Here is a 20,036-nt window from a genome sequence, read left to right as displayed (position 1 = left end):
AATTAGAGAAATTACGACAAGGAGTTGAATACACAGAGGAAATAGAAATGGCAGACATCATGAACAAGCCTTTTAAATCGGTGTTTACAAGGGAGAACATACAACCTGGAGAGATCGAATGGGAAGAGAAAGTCCCCCCCCTATGAAAGAAATAGAAGTAACAAAGAACGAAATAATGAAACACTTGAGTAATCTTGATGTCAGAAAATCGCATGGACCAGATGAAATAGCAAAGTGGATTTTGAAAGAATGCAAGAATGAACTGGCAGACAAAATACACAGCATAATAAAAAGTACCTTGAAAGAAGGAAAAGTACCAAAAGATTTGAAAAGATCAAATATTGCACCTATATACAAAGGAGGAAATAAAGAGGACCCTACAAACTATAGACCAGTCTCTCTAACAATTACAATAGCAAAAATCTTTGAAAGAATTATCAAAAGTAGATGGGTAAAGTATTTAGAAAAAAAAAAAAAACCGTACTAAATCCAAGGCAGTTTGGATTCAGACAAGGACGATCATGCGTCACCAATTTAATATGTTTCTATTCAAGACTAATAGATATAATACAAGAAAGAGATGGATGGGCTGATTGTGCATTTCTAGACCTAAAAAAAGCTTTTGACAAAGTACCACATAAGAAGTTGCTTAAGAAATTAGAAACTGAAGGAGGAATACAAGGCAAACTGCTAAATTGGATGGAAGACTTTTTGCAAGAAAGAAAAATGAGAGTAGTGATAAGAGACAAACACTCTAACTGGGATGAAGTAATAAGCGGTGTTCCCCAAGGAACAGTTTTGGCCCCAATAATGTTTGCTATATATATTAATGATATGGATAAAGAAATTGAAAGTTACATGAGCTTCTTTGCAGATGACACAAAACTGTTAAAGAAAAGTGAACACGGAAGAAGATTGTGAGTCACTACAGAGTGATCTCAATAAAGTATGGGAATGGAGTAGGAAGTGGGAGATGGAGTTCAATACCAAAAAGTGTAGTATAATGGAATTTGGAAAAAGCAAAAAAAAAAAAAAAAAGAATAATAGGATCATATAAATTGGGAGAAGAAGGAATAAAAAAAGTTGAAAATGAGAAGGACCTGTGAATCATTATTATGAATAATATGTCACCTGAGAAACATATAAACAAGATTTTTGGAGAAACTTATAATTTGATAAGAACAATCAAAGTGGCATTTACATACCTGGATGAAGAAATGGTGAAGAAAATATTAATCACTTTGATAAGACCAAGATTGGAATATGCAGCAACGATGTGGTCACCAAATACAAAAAATGTATAACAAAACTTGAAAGAATACAAAGAGCAATTACAAAATTGGCACCAACACTCTCAAAACTATCATATGAAGAGAGACTAGCAAAACTTGAGCTACAGACACTAGAGCAAAGAAGAGAGAGAGGAGATTTGATAACTATTTACAGAATCATGAAAGGCATAGAAATTATTGATAGAGAGGATCTAATAAAATGGGATGAAAGAAATACAAGAGGACACGGAAAGAAAATCAAGAAAGACAGCTATAGAAGAGATCTGAAAAAGAATAGCTTTCCTCACAGAGTAATAGACATTTGGAACAAGTTAGATGAGAAACTAGTGTGTGCAAAAACAGTTCATGAATTTAAAAATAGTTGAGATAAAATGAGATATGAAGACGGGATACCACGAGCATAGCTCCCCTTCCCGTAAAATACAACTAGGTAAATACACACACGACTCGTGGCGCAATTGGTAGAGTTTTCGGCTACCACTACGGCGGTCCGGGTTGGAATACCACCCAGGGTTGAAATAATTTCAGTATCGCTGCGTTGCGAGTCGTTACTCCATTTCATGGGCGGGGAGTCGGGTGTGTGTGCGTGTAAGGTCACAGCATTACCCTAGATCGGTCATAAATGAGCTCTGATGTCTCTTCCGGGAGGGAAATAGCTGCCAATCACGAGTCCAGCACGTGATCCAAGACCATGGTGAATCACACACACACACACACACACACACACACACACACACACACACACACACACACATATATATATATATATATATATATATATATATACATATATATGTGTGTGTGTGTTGAGACATTGTGACAAGTTGAAAAAGATGGAAAAAAGAGAGTTACGGGTCTCGTTTCGAGTTTATTACTGACCGGTTTCGCTTGTAGCTTCCTCTGAAGAAGCTACAAGCGAAACCGGCCACGAATATATATATACATATATACAGTATGTGTGTGTGCGTGTAAGCGCTCTCCCATCTTAACACGTCATGGGGTCATCCTTTCCTTCTACTACACTGCTCGGGTCGGGGTCATTACTCCACCGCTTCATTACTACTTACAGTAGACATCCCGAAAAAGGCCTTTATCAGGCCTCCAGCTCAGTACATCTATCTCGGAACTCTGCTACCATCGTGGCAGCAGTGGGGTCGGCATGTGCGGATATTTGTTGATATTGTGTCTTTGCCTTGTAATTAGAATATAGCTCCCGACCATTATGTAGTATGAACGTGGTGAATGTGGTACGGGTATGGGTGTCCATTTGGCACCCCCGGCACGGGGTCAAAGGTCATCGTGTAGAAGGGGGCGAATGGGCGTTGGCTGATGCGTATGGGCAATGTGTATGTGGAGCGAACGAGGGGAAGAGAGCGAGTGAGAAAAGTGCAGTGGAAGAAAAATATAGAGAATAATTAGCTAAGGTAGGATTGATAGGCGATACGAGTGAAAGAGAAACTAGCTAAAACAATCCTCGTCATCGAAGAAGACGAAGAAGCATGAAATAAAACGGATAAGGTAAGTGATACGTTGCCCCGCGACCACAAGCTATCTAGACATGGCCGGGGCGACTAGCACAAAGAGCAAACCGCTCAAGAGGAGCAACATAACCCTAAAGCCGTTTGATGGCAATAGAGACGTCGCTGCGTGGCTTAAAAAGGCAGAATGAGTGGCAAAATTAACCGGTGTCAGCGACGTCGCGAGCTATAGGGCCCTTAATCTGGAAGGCGATGCATTAGCCATCTAGCTAGAAATGGAAGAGAGAGATCAAGAAGATGCAGAAAAGCTATTAAAAAGAGAGAGAGAGAGAGAGAGAGACTGGAAGAGGTATTCAATCGGCTACAAAGAATGCGCGGGGCTGGCGAACAGGTCGACGTCTTTGTCCACGAAATTAGGAGATTAGCGGGACTATCGAGACTTAAAGGCGAAGGCTTGGAACAAGTAGTTAGAATGGTGTTTGTGAATGGCTTCCCAGATCACGTATCTGCTGGGCTACCGGAAGATGATGATGCCGTGTCTGCGAGCATGGACGTGTTGGTAGTCCGTGCTAGGCTTCTCACAAGGACATAGAAATGTAGGAGACAGTAAGTTGCAATGGCAACGGAGAAATCAAAAGGCCTTGCACGAGACCAAGGATCGAGAGACAATACCATTATTAACCCGGGAAGAGGGGGGACCTACTGGATCAGAGTCCACCGGCTGATAGAAAAGGGAGGACGCGGAAGTCCAGGGATGACCACAGCGGGTGGAGGGGACCACCTAGGATGTGTTGTTATATGTGTGGGCGCCTTGGCCACTTCGCGAGGGATTGTGGAGAGACAGAGCCTATATGTTACAAATGTCGAGAACCAGGACATATCGCTCGACGATGCGAGCAGGAAAACGGACAAAGGGCAGCTGCTGCGCAAGCTGTCACCCAATCAATATTTGGGCACTCCCCAATTGTATGCCGGTTGTAGATGTTTGGCTGAGAGGAAGACGTGCAAGAGTACTGGTAGATTCCGGTTGTTCAGCCTCGATTGTAAAGGCCGACCTGATTAAAGGATTCAGACAACGAGACATGGCCCTGATGACAGTTGATAGAAGGAAAGCAAAGTGCGAAGGTGACCAAGAAGTTGAAATGACGGTGGAGGGCAATCCAATACGACTAAGAGTGCTTGTCATTAGAACGGTCATAGAAGGGATTGAAGTGGTACTGGGAATGAGTGCAATTGCACAGCTCGAAAAAGTCACACCGGACAAGTGAGGGTTGGAGCGATGCGTGACTCGAGTACGGAATGGAGGGAGAGGAGCCGTCAGAGGCCGAAAATAGACGTAGAAATGACAATGAGGGCCATGGAGGGCAGTGTCTCCACGAAGTTCGACCTTGACGAGAAGGCGGCACCTCGTACCATTGAGGACGAATATTTCCTGGCAAAATTCGATGGTCAGAAGTGGGAGGTGATACCTCAAAGGAGACTCTCCTATACTGAAGAACATAGTCGGCTGTCATGATCATACTTTCGGAAAAGGGGTGAGGGATGTCTTTGGCATCGAAGGAGAGCTGTGAATTGATGAGGGAATTTTGAATCCTTGGGAGGAGCCAGTGGATGATGGAATCTTGCCTCTGATAGCAGTGGTGCAGCCAACCAAGAACAAAGTACGACCGGTGTTGGACTTCCGAGAGCTGAACCAGTTTGTAAGGTGTTACACTGGCAATGACTTGGTAGACATATGTAACGAGACTCTATGCAAATGGCGCCAAATGAAGGGTGCGTCCACGATTGTAGACCTACGGGCGGCTTACCTGCAAATTCACGTGGCGAAGAAGCCATGGAAATACCAAATAATAAAACATAAAGGTAAAACATATTGCTTGACCAGACTGGGATTCGGGCTGTACTCAACTCCGAGGATAATGACGAGGATCCTGGAGACAGTGGCGAAGAAGACTGAAATGATGAAGAAGGGCACAGATTACATGTTAGTGTATAGTACTGTTGTATCGGCGTCGGACGTAGTGGAACATTTAGCTCGGTTTGGATTGGTCTCAAAGGAGCCGGAACCGATGGATGGAGGAACGGTGTTGGGACTGCGATTAAAGAAGGACGGGAGCGGAAACCTGATGTTTAGGAGAGGCAACGAGATCCAGGATGTAACGGATGAGATGAGCAAACGAGAGCTCTTCTCGCTGTGTGGCAAATTGGTTGGTCACTACCCAATCGCGGGTTGGTTTGGCTCCGTATGGCGTGCAGTTATAGGAGGCAGTCAGGGTTGAAGGGTTGGGGAGACAAGGTTGATGAGGGCACGCTCACGATGATACGTGACGTCGTACGACGCGATGATCCAGTGAGAGGACAGTGGAGTGCACCGCAACAGAATATAGGTGTAATATGATGTGATGCTAGCAGCACAGCAACCGGCGTAGTCCTGGAGATAGGAGGTGTGGTAGTAGAAGATGGGGCGTGGCAGCGCAAAAAAGATGACTACCACCACATTAACGTATCAGAGTTGGATTCAGTTTTACTGTAAAAGGAGTCAATTTGGCGCTGAAATGGGGGCTATGTAAGATCGAAATTAGGACAGATTCAACAATGGTGACGGGATGGATGAACTCAATGCTGACTGTTGAGAAGAGAATAAGCACAAAAGGGGCAACAGAGGTCATCGTGAAACCACTCCTTGGGATCCTGAGGGAGTTAATAGACGAGTTCAGCACCATCAGGGGTGAACAAAGCGGACGTGCTAATCAGAGTAAAGAAAAATTGGCTGAGAGTGCCGGAAGAACAGGAAGAGAAGATTGAAGTGCGCGCCGCAGGATCCCTATGCGCGGAGGAGTTGTATGGGACACATCACCTAGGTGTTGATAGGTCATTGTTCTTAGCAAGGAAAGTTGACCCGAATATAACGAGGGAAGAAGTCCGGCGGTCTGTGAGAGCATGTGTCCGATGTCAATCAATAGATCCCGCCCCGAGACTGCACGCAACGGGGGAACTCAGCGTAGAAGAGAACTGGAGGAGGTTGGCGGTCAACGTAACCCACTATCGACGGGGCATGTACTTATCGATGGTTGACTGTGGCCCAGGACGATTCGCCGTCTGGCGGGAGCTGAAGACGGAGACGGGAGAGGAAATTGCACGGGTGATGAATGAGATATTTCTGGAACGGAGTCCAGTGGATAAAGTCCTGATGGATAATAGCACCGCAATTCGGTCGGGGGCACTGAAAAAAAAAAAAAAAGTTGGGAAAGTGGAGCACGAGACGTTTCTTTCGGGCTGCTTACCGGTCGAGCGGAAATGGAATAGTAGAACGACACCATCGTACTATCAAATCCATCTCTGAAAGGGCACAAATACCGCCATGGAGACAGTCTTCTGTTATAATATGTCCCCTAGGTCAGGCCAAGACGAAGACTCGGTTCCATAAAGAGCATTGTTTAAATATGACTGGCGACACCTCAGGGTAGCGCCGGTGCTACCGGCCAATGCTGAAGAAGGCGCTGCCTCAGTATAGCTGGGGGAGGAGATATGGGTGAAGCCAAAGGATATTAAGTGCACCCTACAGTGGACGAGGGGTATCGTAACGGAGGTAAATTCGCGGAACAACATCTCTGTCGAGGGAGTGCCACGACATGTCCTGGATCTTCATCGTGTGGTGGATGGCGGAGAAAACGATGAAGAGAATTACGACGCGGTAGTGGATGGGGGAACGGCGCCTCGACGACCGCAGCGCAATAGACGTCCTCCGGGATGGCTGCACGACTACGAATTAGGAAGTGGAGGAGACGATAGGTTGGTCTCGAGATCAAGGGTGTGTGTGGTATGAATACGATGAATGTGGTACGGGTATGGGTGTGCAGTTGGCACCTCCGGCACGGGGTCAAAGGTCATCGTGTAGAAGGAGGCGAATGGGCGTTGGCTGATGCATATGTGCAGTGTGTATGTGGAGCGAACGAGGGGAAGAGGGGAAGAGAGCGAATGAGAAAAGTGTAGTGGAAGAAAAATATAGAGAATAATTAGCTAAGGTAGGATTGATAAGTGATACGAGCGAAAGAGAAACTAGCCAGAAGAGTCTTCACCATCGAAGAAGACGGAAAAACAGGGAATAATGTGGATAAGCTAAGTGATACGTTGCCCGGTGACCACACCTTCCATGTTTTGTCCAAGTTATGTTAAAATTATTTAACGGTTTCAGGTGCCATTGCATTATGGAGAAGATTCCACTTATTGACCACCCTGTTACAGAAGGAGTTCTTACTGTTGTTTTGCGTCGACTTTTAATTTTCTTGTGGACCCGTGTTCGCTGGTCTTCATGGAGCCTAAAAATGCCCCGACATCATCATATATGCCACTCAGGATATTGTATGTTTCAATCATGTCCCCCTTGCTCTCCTATATGCAAGTGTTGGTAGTCCGAGTTTCCTTAGGCTTTCTTCATAGTTTAAACCCTTTAATGTAGGAACCAGTTTATTTGCTCTCCTTTGAACATTTTTAATGGCTTCCACATCCTTGAACAGGTGCGGCGTGCGCACATGATTTGCGTATTCGCCCAAAGCCACCTGAAGATCTCAGTCTGAGTTGCTGTTCCTATGAACCTCTTCCCAGTTGTTTTGTCTTGTGTAATTCCTTCAACACCCATCTTCTTTCATGCAAAATTTCCATCTTGTACTTCTACTTCCCTATCTCATAAACACAGTTCATCATGTTTGAATTCTTATCGCGCAGTTACAACTTGTCAATAATATCATGATATAATATAAACTTTATCTTAATCTTACTTTTATAGACATTTTAAAATACGATTATCTAATATTTAGAACAAAAGTATGGGGTATTGATTTTATAACCTCTAACTTGTTTTTAAAATGTCGACAAAACAAGTCCAATGTTTCAGGTAAACAAACTCGTCAACAGTGACCAGAGTATGTAGAAAGAGTAGTAAAGGTAAGAGTATGAATTTTCAGAACACTGATACATCTTTAGTTTAGTATAAATGTGTTTTAAATGTCACTTATTATCATATGAGCAAAGAGTAACTACCAGAAGTTTTCTGTATAAATTGAAATATAAGGTGCCTACAGTACAAATTTCGTAAATGATTTCTGTTTGTATTATTTTGAAAATCCAATAAACATTTCTGTACATAGAAATTTATAACGTAGACCATGAAGAACTGTCAGTTTCACAAATGTCATCCACTTGGAATATTTCTCGTATACTTAGAATGTTGCATTTAAACGAGGAGCGAAGTTGTGGAACAGGGGAGTAAAGAAATTGCCCTGCCCATATTTAGGTGAAGATCATACGACAGGAGGTGCGTGGTTGCTGCCGAAGCTGTCACCTTTGCCCCTATACACTTGGGCTGTTGGGACAGGTAACAGTCACTGCTAGAAATGAGAGTGAAGTGTGGAACTTAACCTGTGATGTTGAAGATGCAAGACCAGCTCTCTTCTATGCAACTAAGGAAGTGCACATCCGTGCGATATATCAATACAAAAATATATATTAATTTGATGAATTTCTTGGCAGAAATCAGTAACTAAATCCTTGCTTAAAGCAGTATATTACCGAATGGAGCTGTGGCGTGAGCTTTAAGACATGTTTGTTGTCTATTCACTATTGTACAATCATATATAAGAATACTCACTATACAACTGAGTTGTTCCCAACTGACTGGTCGCATTGTGAAAATTTGTATATTGAGGTGGGTTTTACGTGTAAATATGGGGGCTGTGTTCATGGACCCTGTCAACCCCCTCCTCAATTTTTGCCTGGGGCTTTCACATACACCCAACCTTTGTTTTACCTATTTTATAGCACTTGGTTGTACAGTGAGGTATTCCTTTAATTCCCTGATGATCTCTTAGGGATACTAAATGCATACCCCATTGGAGGTTAAGGTATTTTTTTTAATTTCGACCATGGGCGCAATATAGCAATAGAAAATTAATTATTAATTTCGTAAATTAAAATGTATCAACGTAATATGCAATTTTGTGGGCGGAAATGAAAATAAGAAATACCTTGCTACAAGCAAATATGTTAATGAACGAAGTTGGTAGCATAGGATTGGGACGCCATCTTGTCGTCTGTCAATTGACGGCCTCGGTACTTCCGACAGTACCTCACCAGGTACATTTTCTTGAAGGAATGTTATGGAGCGGAGATATATGCATTCCTTTAAGCTACAAGAACTTTGTGTACCCCGCAAGCTGAGAGAGTAATTGAAAAGCCCGCCAACGTCTCACGACGACAACAATGAGGATGAGCCGGATGACATTTAATTTGCAGGTAATGATTTATTAAACACAGGTAAGGTTAGTTTAGGCTAGACGAATTTATCATCCTTTCATTTCATCGATGTCGGCATCTATCATAACAAACATGGCATACCATTCGTCCGACACAACTTTGTTACTTACGAAATCTGTTTTAGCACCTTTTTTGTTTTTTATTTCCGCTCACAAAATTGCATATTACAATGATACATTATAATTTACAAAATTAATAATTAATTTTCTATTGCTATATTGCACCCATGGGCGAAACTAAAAATTTACTGAGGTTAGGTTAGGTTAGACAAGACCAATTTATTAGACTTCCATTAGTTTGTCTTCCATAACAAATAAACATGGCATCTTGAAACTCACTGATGTCTGAGTTGTCTCGTTTGTATCACTTTCAATTTTTTTTCAGCCAATATGAATATATTATGTTGATGTATTATAATTTATGAACTTTATATTTAATTTTGTTTTGCTCTATTATTTAGGTATGCACTTCCTTAGATTTAATCTCTTCCTTTTGCGCTACCAGTGCATATTAGTACTTAACTAAGTTGTTTAATGGTTGTAAGATACTTCCAACTATGTTTTCTTAGAGTGATTTGTATGGTAATTGTAATGATATAGTATTGTGAGTCTAAGGCCAATGATGTTTTCAATTTAACCCTTTTTTGATGGCAGTGGTATCACACAGTTTGGTAAATTTTTCGAAGTGCACACAATTATGCGATATAACAATACAAAATTAATTATTAATTTTGTAAATTATAATACATGATTGTAATATGTGATTTTGTTGGCAGAAATGAATAATAAAAAAGTTGCTAAAAAGATTTAGTAACGGACGAAGTTGTGCCTGGTGAATGATACACCATGTTTGTTTTGATAATTTGCAGAGGTCGAAGAATTGAAAAGATGATAAAGTAGTCTATTCTGACCTAACCTAACGTAACCTGTATTTAGTAAATTGGTACCTGTAATAAGATCATTTGGGTTGTCATTGTCATGACCGATGCTGGCGGCCTAATTAATGACTCGTTTGGACTGTGGCAAATATAGTTGTTTCATAGCTTGAAGGAATGCATGGATTTCAGCTCCATAGCATTGCTTCATGAATATGTACCTTGCAAGGTATTGGCAGAAGTACCGAGGGCATATTCAAGGCCTCAGCACCCACTCTTTGATGTCATGCCAAAGTCGCTTGACAGTCTGTGTGTGTACTTCTTGGTCCCATGGGTCAACGAAGATTTTGAAGTGATTTATTGCCTGGTGGGTATAGCCAATGTCTCCGAGGTTACGGTATGCACACCAGCAGTCAGTAAAAATTATAGACCCTGGCCTGACAAAACAATGAATGAAAGGCCTGCAAGAAATAAGAGTCTCCTCTATTTCCACTACAATGCCAGGGCCACCAACTGGTTCCTGATGGTTATACCACTCCTTGCAAACTTTACTACGAAAACTGTGCCAGTCTACACTTCTTGTTGATGAAAATTGTAAATTGCGAAAGGTGTCTTTGTGGCTAAAGTTTTTCAAAACTCCAATATTAATTGAGCATACCAACTGCCAAGGCTCAATATGGCTTTTATCCAGAAAAGTGCTTTTGTAATCACTAATGCTAAAATTGCACCTCTTCTCTTGTGTATCTAATGTAATTTGCCCACATCTGTGTGTTGATTGGTGCAGAACCAGCATGGTTTATTGCATCTTGGGCAATGAACTGACAACTGCAGAACTTCGTGTTCTCTCAGAAAGTCCAAGGAAGCCCTATTGTCTTTGTAACACCACTTGTTAACATCACCTGGAGTTAGAGAACAACCATTGCACAGTGGGAAATCCATCGGCTAACTGACAGTGACTGGACTGGACATGGTGTCTCAATCCTATGCTAGCAGCTTTGTTTGTTAGTATATTCGCTTGTAGCAAGTTTTTTTTTTTCTGGCAAGAAAATCACATATTACATTGATGTATTATAATTTACGAAATTGATATTTAATTTTCTAATGCTATATCACATAGGTGTGCACTTCTAAAAAAAATACCAACATTTTAATTAGATATCTGGCACTGTATGTATTCAAGTAACAAACACCCCATAATGTTGAAGGTATTACTTAAGACGATCACTTGGCTAGGTTTTAAAAAAAATATAAAAAAACCTACCTTCTAACATGTAAGTCGCTATGATGGTTCTGAAAATACTAGTTGCTTCTGAGTACTCTACACAACACCCCCTTGTCCTAAGATGTTCTGATTGGCTGAGTAGAAAGCTGAGGAGTTCTGCTATTTGCTCAAAATCAAAGATCCAAGTTCCTATGTGATGTCTCTATGAAATATTAATTGGAAAGTGCATGACATTGTATCCTCTAAGGCATACCCACCCAAAAAAGGGCTAACAGTATAGGTATGTCATCTACAGCAATAGGGTTGTGTGGCATGCTTCTTTGATGTCAATCCAACTTTTATGGTTATGGTAATTATTCAGGATGACACTAATAATTGTTTTTTAAATTTGATGTGTTGTTCCAAAATTGTAAGTACCAAAGAAGAAGCGGAGGTTGTCTCTGTAATGTTTTCATCACAAACCAAAGTATTTTGCTGAATGTAGCACCCAAAGGGTGGAGGAGATAATTTTTGTATGTAGACAGGAGTTTCATGATTCGTGTGCTTGTCTGAACAAATAATTGGGCGATCTCTATGAGAGAGAGAGAGACTACCCTCATTAGAAAAGACAAAGAGGATGCCCTCAGAAGATGTGACTGGAGCAAGTTGAGCAATCCTGTTGAGGGATGTTTAGGACAAGAAATAAGACTCCAAAAAATATGTGAGCAAAGTGCCACACCCCCCCTGAATTTTTATATATGGAACAATAATGACTCAACTTATTTTACTGATTGGAAACCCTGAGCCTCAGAGTGGCTGGCAGTGTTCCTCGGGCCCTTTTATAGATCTCGAGCCAGTGGTATTAGGTTGTACTTGTTCAAAGTTTATTGTGGATTTTTTGGATGGTAGAGTTATGTACTGCATATAATTACTATAACTGTGAATTAAAGAATAGTTGAGTATAAGCTATTTTTACTCTTTTTTTTTGGGGGGGGGTCCACCAATTACCACACAGGCAGAACTAGAGTTTAGTATGTCAGAAACTTTCTTGGATGGAACAGGGCATTCAGTTGAATAGGGTTTGGTTTGTTGAAGAGGTAAAAAAGGAGTGAAGACCCTTAAAGCTGTAGCATTGAAATATGGTCTACAAGTAAATAAAAGGGAGTGTAATGTTCTAATATATTGTTCTGTGGACCAGTTAGTAGAAATTGAAGAGATAAAAGTTATACACAACATGAAATATCTAGGTATGACATTAACTAACACGAGGAAATTCTTCATGGGCAGTGGGCAAGAGCCAGGGATGATCCTTCTTCTGTGAGCAGCTAAGAGAAGGGTGGTGGATGGGAGTGAGTGGTTGCATACATTGACTCTACTATCTCCCTTATAAGGGGAAAGAAAACCCTTGGTATATAGATACATTAACAAAGCCCAACTTATGGTGAATATAATGTACTCAGTACTGTTCAGGTGCTGTAACAATACTACTTGGGAAAACCTGACTCTGCCAGACATACTCTCTGGAACAGATATAATAAAATCCAATTAAAATGAAATCAACAAATGTCAGGTCATTGATAATCAAGTACACAGATGTATTCTAAAAGTGCCAAGGTGTGTCTAATGGATCAAAGTTGGAAATTGAAGGCCAGGATACAAAAGCAAAATTAATGTTTGCAAAGCATGCCACAAGTTCTATAAATGACCTGAAGAAGGAAATGTTCTATTTTGATTTCGATGAAGGCAAAACTGAATGATTTTCAACACATGAAATAGTTTGAGACTCTTAAATACCACTCTTGCTGGAAGGAAAACAAAGCTTATTGGGAGCCATACAAAAGGTGATCCCACAATGTCTATGTTAATGAGGGTCTCCTAAAGTAGATAAGGCAGTGACTATGAACAATTGATGATATTATTGTGTGTGTGTGTGTGTGTATACATATATATATATATATATATATATATATATATATATATATATATATATATATATATATATATATATATATATATAATAGACTCCTTGTTTTGTACACCCCCCCCCATGTACGGAAGGTAGCCAGCCAAGTCAAAGGGCATATGTCCTCTTCCACCCACCACCTTTCCTCCCCTCTCATCTTTGTTCCTTATGGATGATGGTCCATCCCTGTCTCCTGCCCACTGCCCTGGGTCAGAAGCAATGCAATAAGACACAGCACATCCACAGCAAGACCGCTTCATTTAATTGTTGACCCCTCTCTCCATCCCCTCAAGTGGAAAATAGAGAAGACTTAGGAATCCCTTACCTGTTCTCATCATATTCAAAACTACTTATACCTCGTCTTTCCATATTTCTCCTCCATTTAAGAGAAGTTTCTAAACATATGTTTTGTAAAAGTCATTAAATTGAGTAGAATGAAGGGACATTAGATTCCCCTTTCAGTATTTTTCTCCTGCTAGATGTTAAATTTTATTTTGGCTTGGCCACCCCCCATGCAAGGAGGAAACCCATCAATACATGCATATGTAAGTGTTGTCTAGGGATAAAGATATATAATTTTCTTTTCTTTTCAGATATTTCTAGTTAGACAAGCACATCACATGCCAAAATGGAGACTTTTGAAGACAACAAGGACAAATCTAAGGAGAGGAGGAAAAAGCGGGAAGACATTGTGCTCTACCGGCCAGGTGCATTGAGACAGCTCAAGCTGGCCAAGGAAGACCCAAAGGTTTTGAGTTCTCCAGAGATAAAGGAGACAGTCTCCCTTCCTCCTTCAAAGAAAGTATCGGAGAAGGGGGAAGGGAGAGTCCAGTTGAAGTCAGATAGTGCTAAAGTGAGAGGAAATGACTCAGTGAAAAATGAACAGCATGACAAAGTGTGTCAGAGGCTTCAGAAAAGCTTTAACAAAATAGCCACAGAAAAAACTGTGATGGGTAGTTGTGACCAGGGGAAAACCTCAGAACTCAGAGACAGAAATGGTGATGAGTGTGAGGACACCCATGATGATAAGAATTACAGAAAAGAAGGGGGAAGGTCTGGGGGTAAAAAGAAAAAAGATCAAAGTGACAAAAATGCCAAGATCCTCAAAAGTGACAGGGATCAAGGGAAGGGCCATGCAAGCCCAGTGGTGAAAACTCGAAATGAGAATAGGAAACAGTTTGTAAAGCAGGAAAGTTTTAGTGAAGTGAGTCAGAACACAAAAGGTGCTGAAGTGAGCAGAGGTTGTAGTGATGGTGTCCAGGAAAAGACCGAAGTAGCACGTGATAAAGAAGTGAAAAAGAATAAAAACTCTGCTGAGGACGATGTTCGGAAAGATGATAAGAAGCAAAAAGATGCTGGAGCACCAGGTTCCAGGAATAAAAAGAGAATCCCCCCTCAGTGTGAATTTGCATCCAAAGCAAAGTATTATCCTGAATCGAAGTATATAGAAAAAGATGGCCTTGCACACTGTGATACATTTTGGAATAGTGAGTATGCTAATGCTGATACTAAGATAGAAACAACCTATGTTTCAAATTCAAAACTTGCAACGGACATTTCTCTTCAAGAATTAACCGAGAGGGTTGATGAGCTTTTAGTTGGAAGGGACAGAGGTATTATAAACAAAAGAAATAAGAAAAAGAAGGAAAAAGACTCGCGGAACTTGAGTGGGCAGAGAGAGGGAGATGCACGGTGGCAGGAGGATTATCCTGAGACTAAAGGCATTAGCATCTTGCCTTTGTCCAGTACTGGTGAGGATAAATCAAACAAAAAATCTGAATTGAAGAACGTGAGTATCTTTCAAGTAGAAAAGGGTCAGGAGAAGAAGCAAAAACGAGGGAAGAGCTATGCCAATTCTCGAGGGAGTAGGAAGCAGAGGAACAATAGTGATGGAGATAAAAAGGCTAACCAAATTAGCAGTGGGGTTGATGGTGAAGAACTCTATTCTGAACCAAGGCCGTTGCTCTTCAGGTCAGTGAGTGACTCGAGTGATGGTGCAGGTAGTGCAAGGAGGGACTCGAGAAGAACAAAAAATAAAAGTGATAATGATGCCGATAGGAAAGAAGTTAGATTGGGGCACAGGAACAGATCTCGGAAGAATACAGATCCCAGCAGTGATGAAGGGTCAGGCTTGTTTTGTCCACCTAGAAGTTACAGTCGAGAAGATGGTGTTCTTGGACCAGGTGTTAATGAAGATGAAGACTGGTATGCTGATGAAGAGAAGGAAGGGTTCTGGGCCCATGAAGACAATGATAACTTTCTTGCTAAATCTGAGAGGAAGGATGAAAAATCTGGGTACAGTAGTTCTGGAAAGAGATGCTTCAAGGAAAACTTTGCCAGTGATAGTCCAGGCAAACGTGGTGGACTGATCCAGTTACCTAGCAATGCTGGAGACAGTACAGTAACCCAAACAGGTGGAGCTCACCAGAGAAGCTCATCTACCACACCCTTGCCTCAGAAGCAGCTCTTTAACCCAAACAATCCAAGTAAGCCTGTTATGGTTATCCCCAGTGCACGAGACTTGCCGCCTACTCAGCGGGAACAACACTCGGATGCCTCAAGAGGTCAAAATAAAGAAAATTCTGGCCAGTGGGGTACTTTTCCCATAGAAGGGTCAGGCATGAAAGTGGACCCCAGTCTTTTGTATAATATACAGAAAGGTGAAATGGACATTTCTTATTATGTAAGTAGTAATCAGCTACCTATGGAATTTAGAAGGATCATGGACATACGTCTCCATCTTCAGGGATGCTACAAACAACTTCTCATCTCTGATATAAAAGTTTGTCAGGAGAAGAATATAGAAAATAATTTATGGAAACATCTGTACTATATAATCATTGAAAAACTGCGGGAATACATTGCCACCAATCCTGCCCTAAAGGAGAAAAGTTTAGGAACAATGTTTATGATTATTGATGATGGACTCCGATACCTGCAAGACTTGCTAGAGGGCCTTCAGCATGCATACAGATTTAAATTGGAGGATCACTTAGAAGATGAAGGCGTCAGTTCCTCAGGTTCACGAAGTCGAGTACGCATGGCTTTGGTGTCGGCACAGAAAATCCTTCTCTCCTTAGGTGATCTGACCAGATACAAGGAACAGTACAGCTCAATACCTAACTATAATGTTGCCAAAAGGTAAATTATTTGAGTGTTTGGTTTGTTGTATATATTTGTTTATGAATCAATCTATTTATTTTTTATGTATCTTCATGGATTAACTAATAAGGATACACAACATGGAGTTATTTATTTAGTAATTTAAATCCATCTTGAAATCTAACCCTCAACAGAATAATTTTTTTTAAGGTTAATAAGGACGAATTATTCAAAATGAACAACCATAGGAAGTAGGTGGGTATGTGTATTATGATGCATATACGTGTGGGGCATAAGCCAGGAGGCCTTGTAGCTCCAACCAATCCATCGCCTTTGTCCTCGGCACCAAGACTGTTGGGGCAGGTAACAGTAATTGGTGGGAATAAAAAATGTAAGACTTGAACCCACAACTAGGAAGATACAAGCCCCACATATTTCCAATTGCACCACCAGAGAATGGTGAAGCATATACTGGCATCAAGAACTCTGAAATCTTGTAGCACTTTTAATCTCGCGGTTTCGTGGTAGAAGGGAACATATTACAGGAGTCCCTCAAATAACGCGAGGGTTAGGTTCCTGAAATTACCGCGTATGACCAAATCCGCGTATGCTGACATTCCATATTAAATACCGGTATATACTGTACCCCAGGTAGTTTTTGCAGCTTGCAGGATGGTAATGTAGACCTAAGCTTCAGAACACTTTACCTTCACAGCTAATATCCACTGTACAAGTTCATTTATAACATCATGCAAATTAATTTCAAAAAAGAATAATGCAAACGCAATTGTGCAAATATAATATTGTAAATATATTGTAGTCTGTGCCTGAGAGGCACTGCGAGTTGATCAGCTACACCCCTGCCACCTCCTAGTCCCCTCCCGTCTTCCCTCTCTCGTCCCGTTAGCTGGCTTGTCCTGACGCCTGTTTGTGTCGCTGGGCACCACCACCATCACTCGAATTCTATGAAATATACACCCAAACAACTCTTAGAATTCAACACTCATGGGCTACTAAGCATAAATGAAAATAAAAATTACGTATGTGACATCTTAGAATGTGCCAATATAGTGATGATCACAGCTTACCTTGCTCAAGTCATGGAAGTGGATTCGCTCCGCCATGTTGTCCCCTCTCGTCAGCTGACCACTCATCCCAACCCCCTCTCCCGGCTGTGGCTATCGGCTGCACCACTGTGAAATAAACACCAAATAACTCAATATTCAACATACAGATAATTTATTTTAATCATATATGCGAATAATGTTCACTCAAAATTGAATTGATATCACAAACATAGCTTACCTTAATCACAGTCGTCACAGTCTGTGGACTGGGTGGAGGTGATGGAAGCAGGGGAGTCAGGCGAGAGATCCAGTGCAATGTGATTAGGCCTACAGTTGCCTAATGTCGTCAGCTGAGTAGAGCTGGCTGATGTCGTCGGCTGAGGTTTAGAGAAGAATGCGTTGATTTTTGGTTGTTCAACCTCTCGCCTCAGTTCTTTGATAATTTCCAAATATGGAGTGAATCCACTTTGAATGCTATTCTTGACTATCAGAGCTCTGTCTAGGGATAGATCATATGCTGTAAATAGATCTATTGTGTGTTTTAAACTTCTTTGAACTTCACAAAGTTTAGCTAAAGTCCAAGCTGGTGGTGGTGGTGGTGGTGTGCCGCGATCTTCCTCCTCTTGCTCTTTTTCCTCCTCACGTGGCAATTCTTCTATTTCTTTTTCCGTTAGTTCTTCCCCTGTGTGGTTCAACAATTCATCACTAATTTCTTGCTCCCTCATGTCTGAAAATCCGACACCACTCAGAATTCTAGCGTAGCTCTTTATCTTGAAAACTTCAGCATCCGCAGTCAGAAAACCAGTAAAATCATTGATTGCAGACGACCACAACTTTTTCCAACGTGCATTCACGCAATGTGTAGTGAGTTCATCATGGCACATTTTCACCATAGAGATACAGTGTGCAATGTTATACTTTTTCCACCACGATCTTACATCCTCTCCCTCCTCATCAATTGCTTTCAACATGTTAGAAAAGTTGCAAGAGACATACTTGGCCTTCAACACAGCAATTACACCTTGGTCTAAAGGTTGAATGAGGGAAGTGGTATTTTTGGGAAGAAATTCCACTTGAATGTTGGGGTGAGCAAACATGAGCGAATCGGGGTGGCCGGGGCAGTTATCAACAAGAAGCAAGACTTTGAAATCCAACCCTTTAGTTGTTAAATATCTCCCCACCTCAGGCACAAAACAGTTGTGGAACCAATCTGTGAACAGTGCAGCTGTTACCCAGGCTTTCTCATTTGCTCGATAGAATACTGGCAGCTGGTTAAAGTCTTTCCCCTTAAGAGCACATGGTCTTTTAGCTCTGTACAGGTTTCCACACAACAAAAGGGAAACGCGATCCTTCTGGGCTTTGAATCCTGGCACTTGTTTTTCCTCTTGAGATATGAATGTTCTAGCTGGCATCTTCTTCCACCAAAGTCCTGTTTCATCTGCATTGAATACTTGCTTTGGTAAATATCCATTGTCTTTAATTATCTTTTCCAACTTCTATGGAAAAGCTTCTGCTGCCACGTGATCAGCAGAAGCTGACTCTCCCGTGATTCTTAAATTGTGCAGAGCGAACCTCTTCTTGAAATTATCAAACCAGCCTTTGCTGGCCACAAAAGGTCACTTTTCTTCACACTTTTCACTGAAGTAGTCGTACATTTTCTTGGCCTTTTCTCTGATGCTGAGCAAGTCTAAAGAAACATGACAACGATTCAGATCTTCGATCCAAACATTCAGGCCTTTCTCCATCTGATTCAGTGCCGTATTTCTGATGTGATGCGCCACTTTAGCAGAAACAGGAGCACAATGTGTCACGGCATGTCTAATGTCCTTTTCACATTTTTTATGGTTCGCACAGAAGATTCATTAAGTCCGTATTCTCTGGCACATGGTGCATAGGACATACCACTTCTCAGTTTGTCCAAAATGATGATTTTTTCTGATAATGTCATACACTTCCTTTCTCGCTTAGCAATTTTTCCATCCTTTCCTTGAATCTTTGTCTTTGTTGGCTTAGAGGAGCGTTTCAGTGCCATGTGGAGAACACGTGGAGGGGTAATGAACACGACTTCCAGAGCAATTGACCAGCACTACGAATGGTGAGAGACTGAGGAATGGGTCACCACACAGGTCGCGGGAACAGGTAGAATCAAGCGCACCGCTAATGGATTGCAACCAACAAACAACCTTAACTTTACATAAATGATCAAAGTGAGACAAAACAACAATAATGAAATATTGTAAAGTGGAATATAATAATAAAATGAAATGAATATAAGAAGTAAAATACAAAATATATACAGCCGTTCCTCAGATAACGCTGTTTATTTTAACGCCCCTACTCCCCCTCCCTCCCTCCTGCATCAGTACCAGGAGGTTGACACGTGACCTCAGGCAGCCACCCACGGCTATCCCCTCGCCCCACACCCTTGTTTGAGCAGTTCCCAGTGTACATAATGACCGCGTTATATGAGGATCGACTGTATATGGTAAAATAGAAAGCAGTCACCACAAATGTTTGCGATGTTGCCGCGTGTGTGCGTATGTGTACCCAACTCGGCGCGAATTTTAAAATGGTCCTCTACATTTGAGATGGTTTTGAAATAAAATCCGCGTATGATTGAATCCGTGTTATTCAAATCTGCGTTATTTGAGGGACTCCTGTACTGTGTGGCAGAGGTGGGTGAGGAGCCGATGACAGGAGGCATGTAGCTTTGGCTGAAGCCATCACCTTTGCCCTATGTGCTTGGT

General features: G+C 41.4%; 1 protein-coding gene across 3 annotated transcripts in view; it reads left to right on the top strand.

Moving 5' to 3' along the window:
* Nucleotides 1–7,647: 7,647 nt before the first annotated feature.
* Nucleotides 7,648–20,036, top strand: part of LOC143039411 (telomerase-binding protein EST1A-like) — a 407,204-nt gene continuing 394,815 nt past the window's right edge. For 2 of the 3 annotated variants that reach the window (XM_076209414.1, XM_076209412.1), the window contains exons 1-2: nt 7,648–7,714; nt 13,714–16,261. In XM_076209414.1, the coding sequence (XP_076065529.1) occupies nt 13,749–16,261 (2,513 nt within the window). In that variant the 5' untranslated portion in view covers nt 7,648–7,714; nt 13,714–13,748. Of the gene's footprint in view, nt 7,715–8,063; nt 8,145–13,713; nt 16,262–20,036 lie in introns of those variants that run through there. The other variant, XM_076209413.1, reaches the window with a different exon arrangement.

Source organism: Oratosquilla oratoria, chromosome 26 (assembly GCF_046742065.1).
Source record: "Oratosquilla oratoria isolate Oo_2021 chromosome 26, ASM4674206v1, whole genome shotgun sequence".
Lineage (NCBI taxonomy): Eukaryota > Metazoa > Arthropoda > Malacostraca > Stomatopoda > Squillidae > Oratosquilla > Oratosquilla oratoria.
This window is presented reverse-complemented; position numbering and strand designations above follow the sequence as displayed.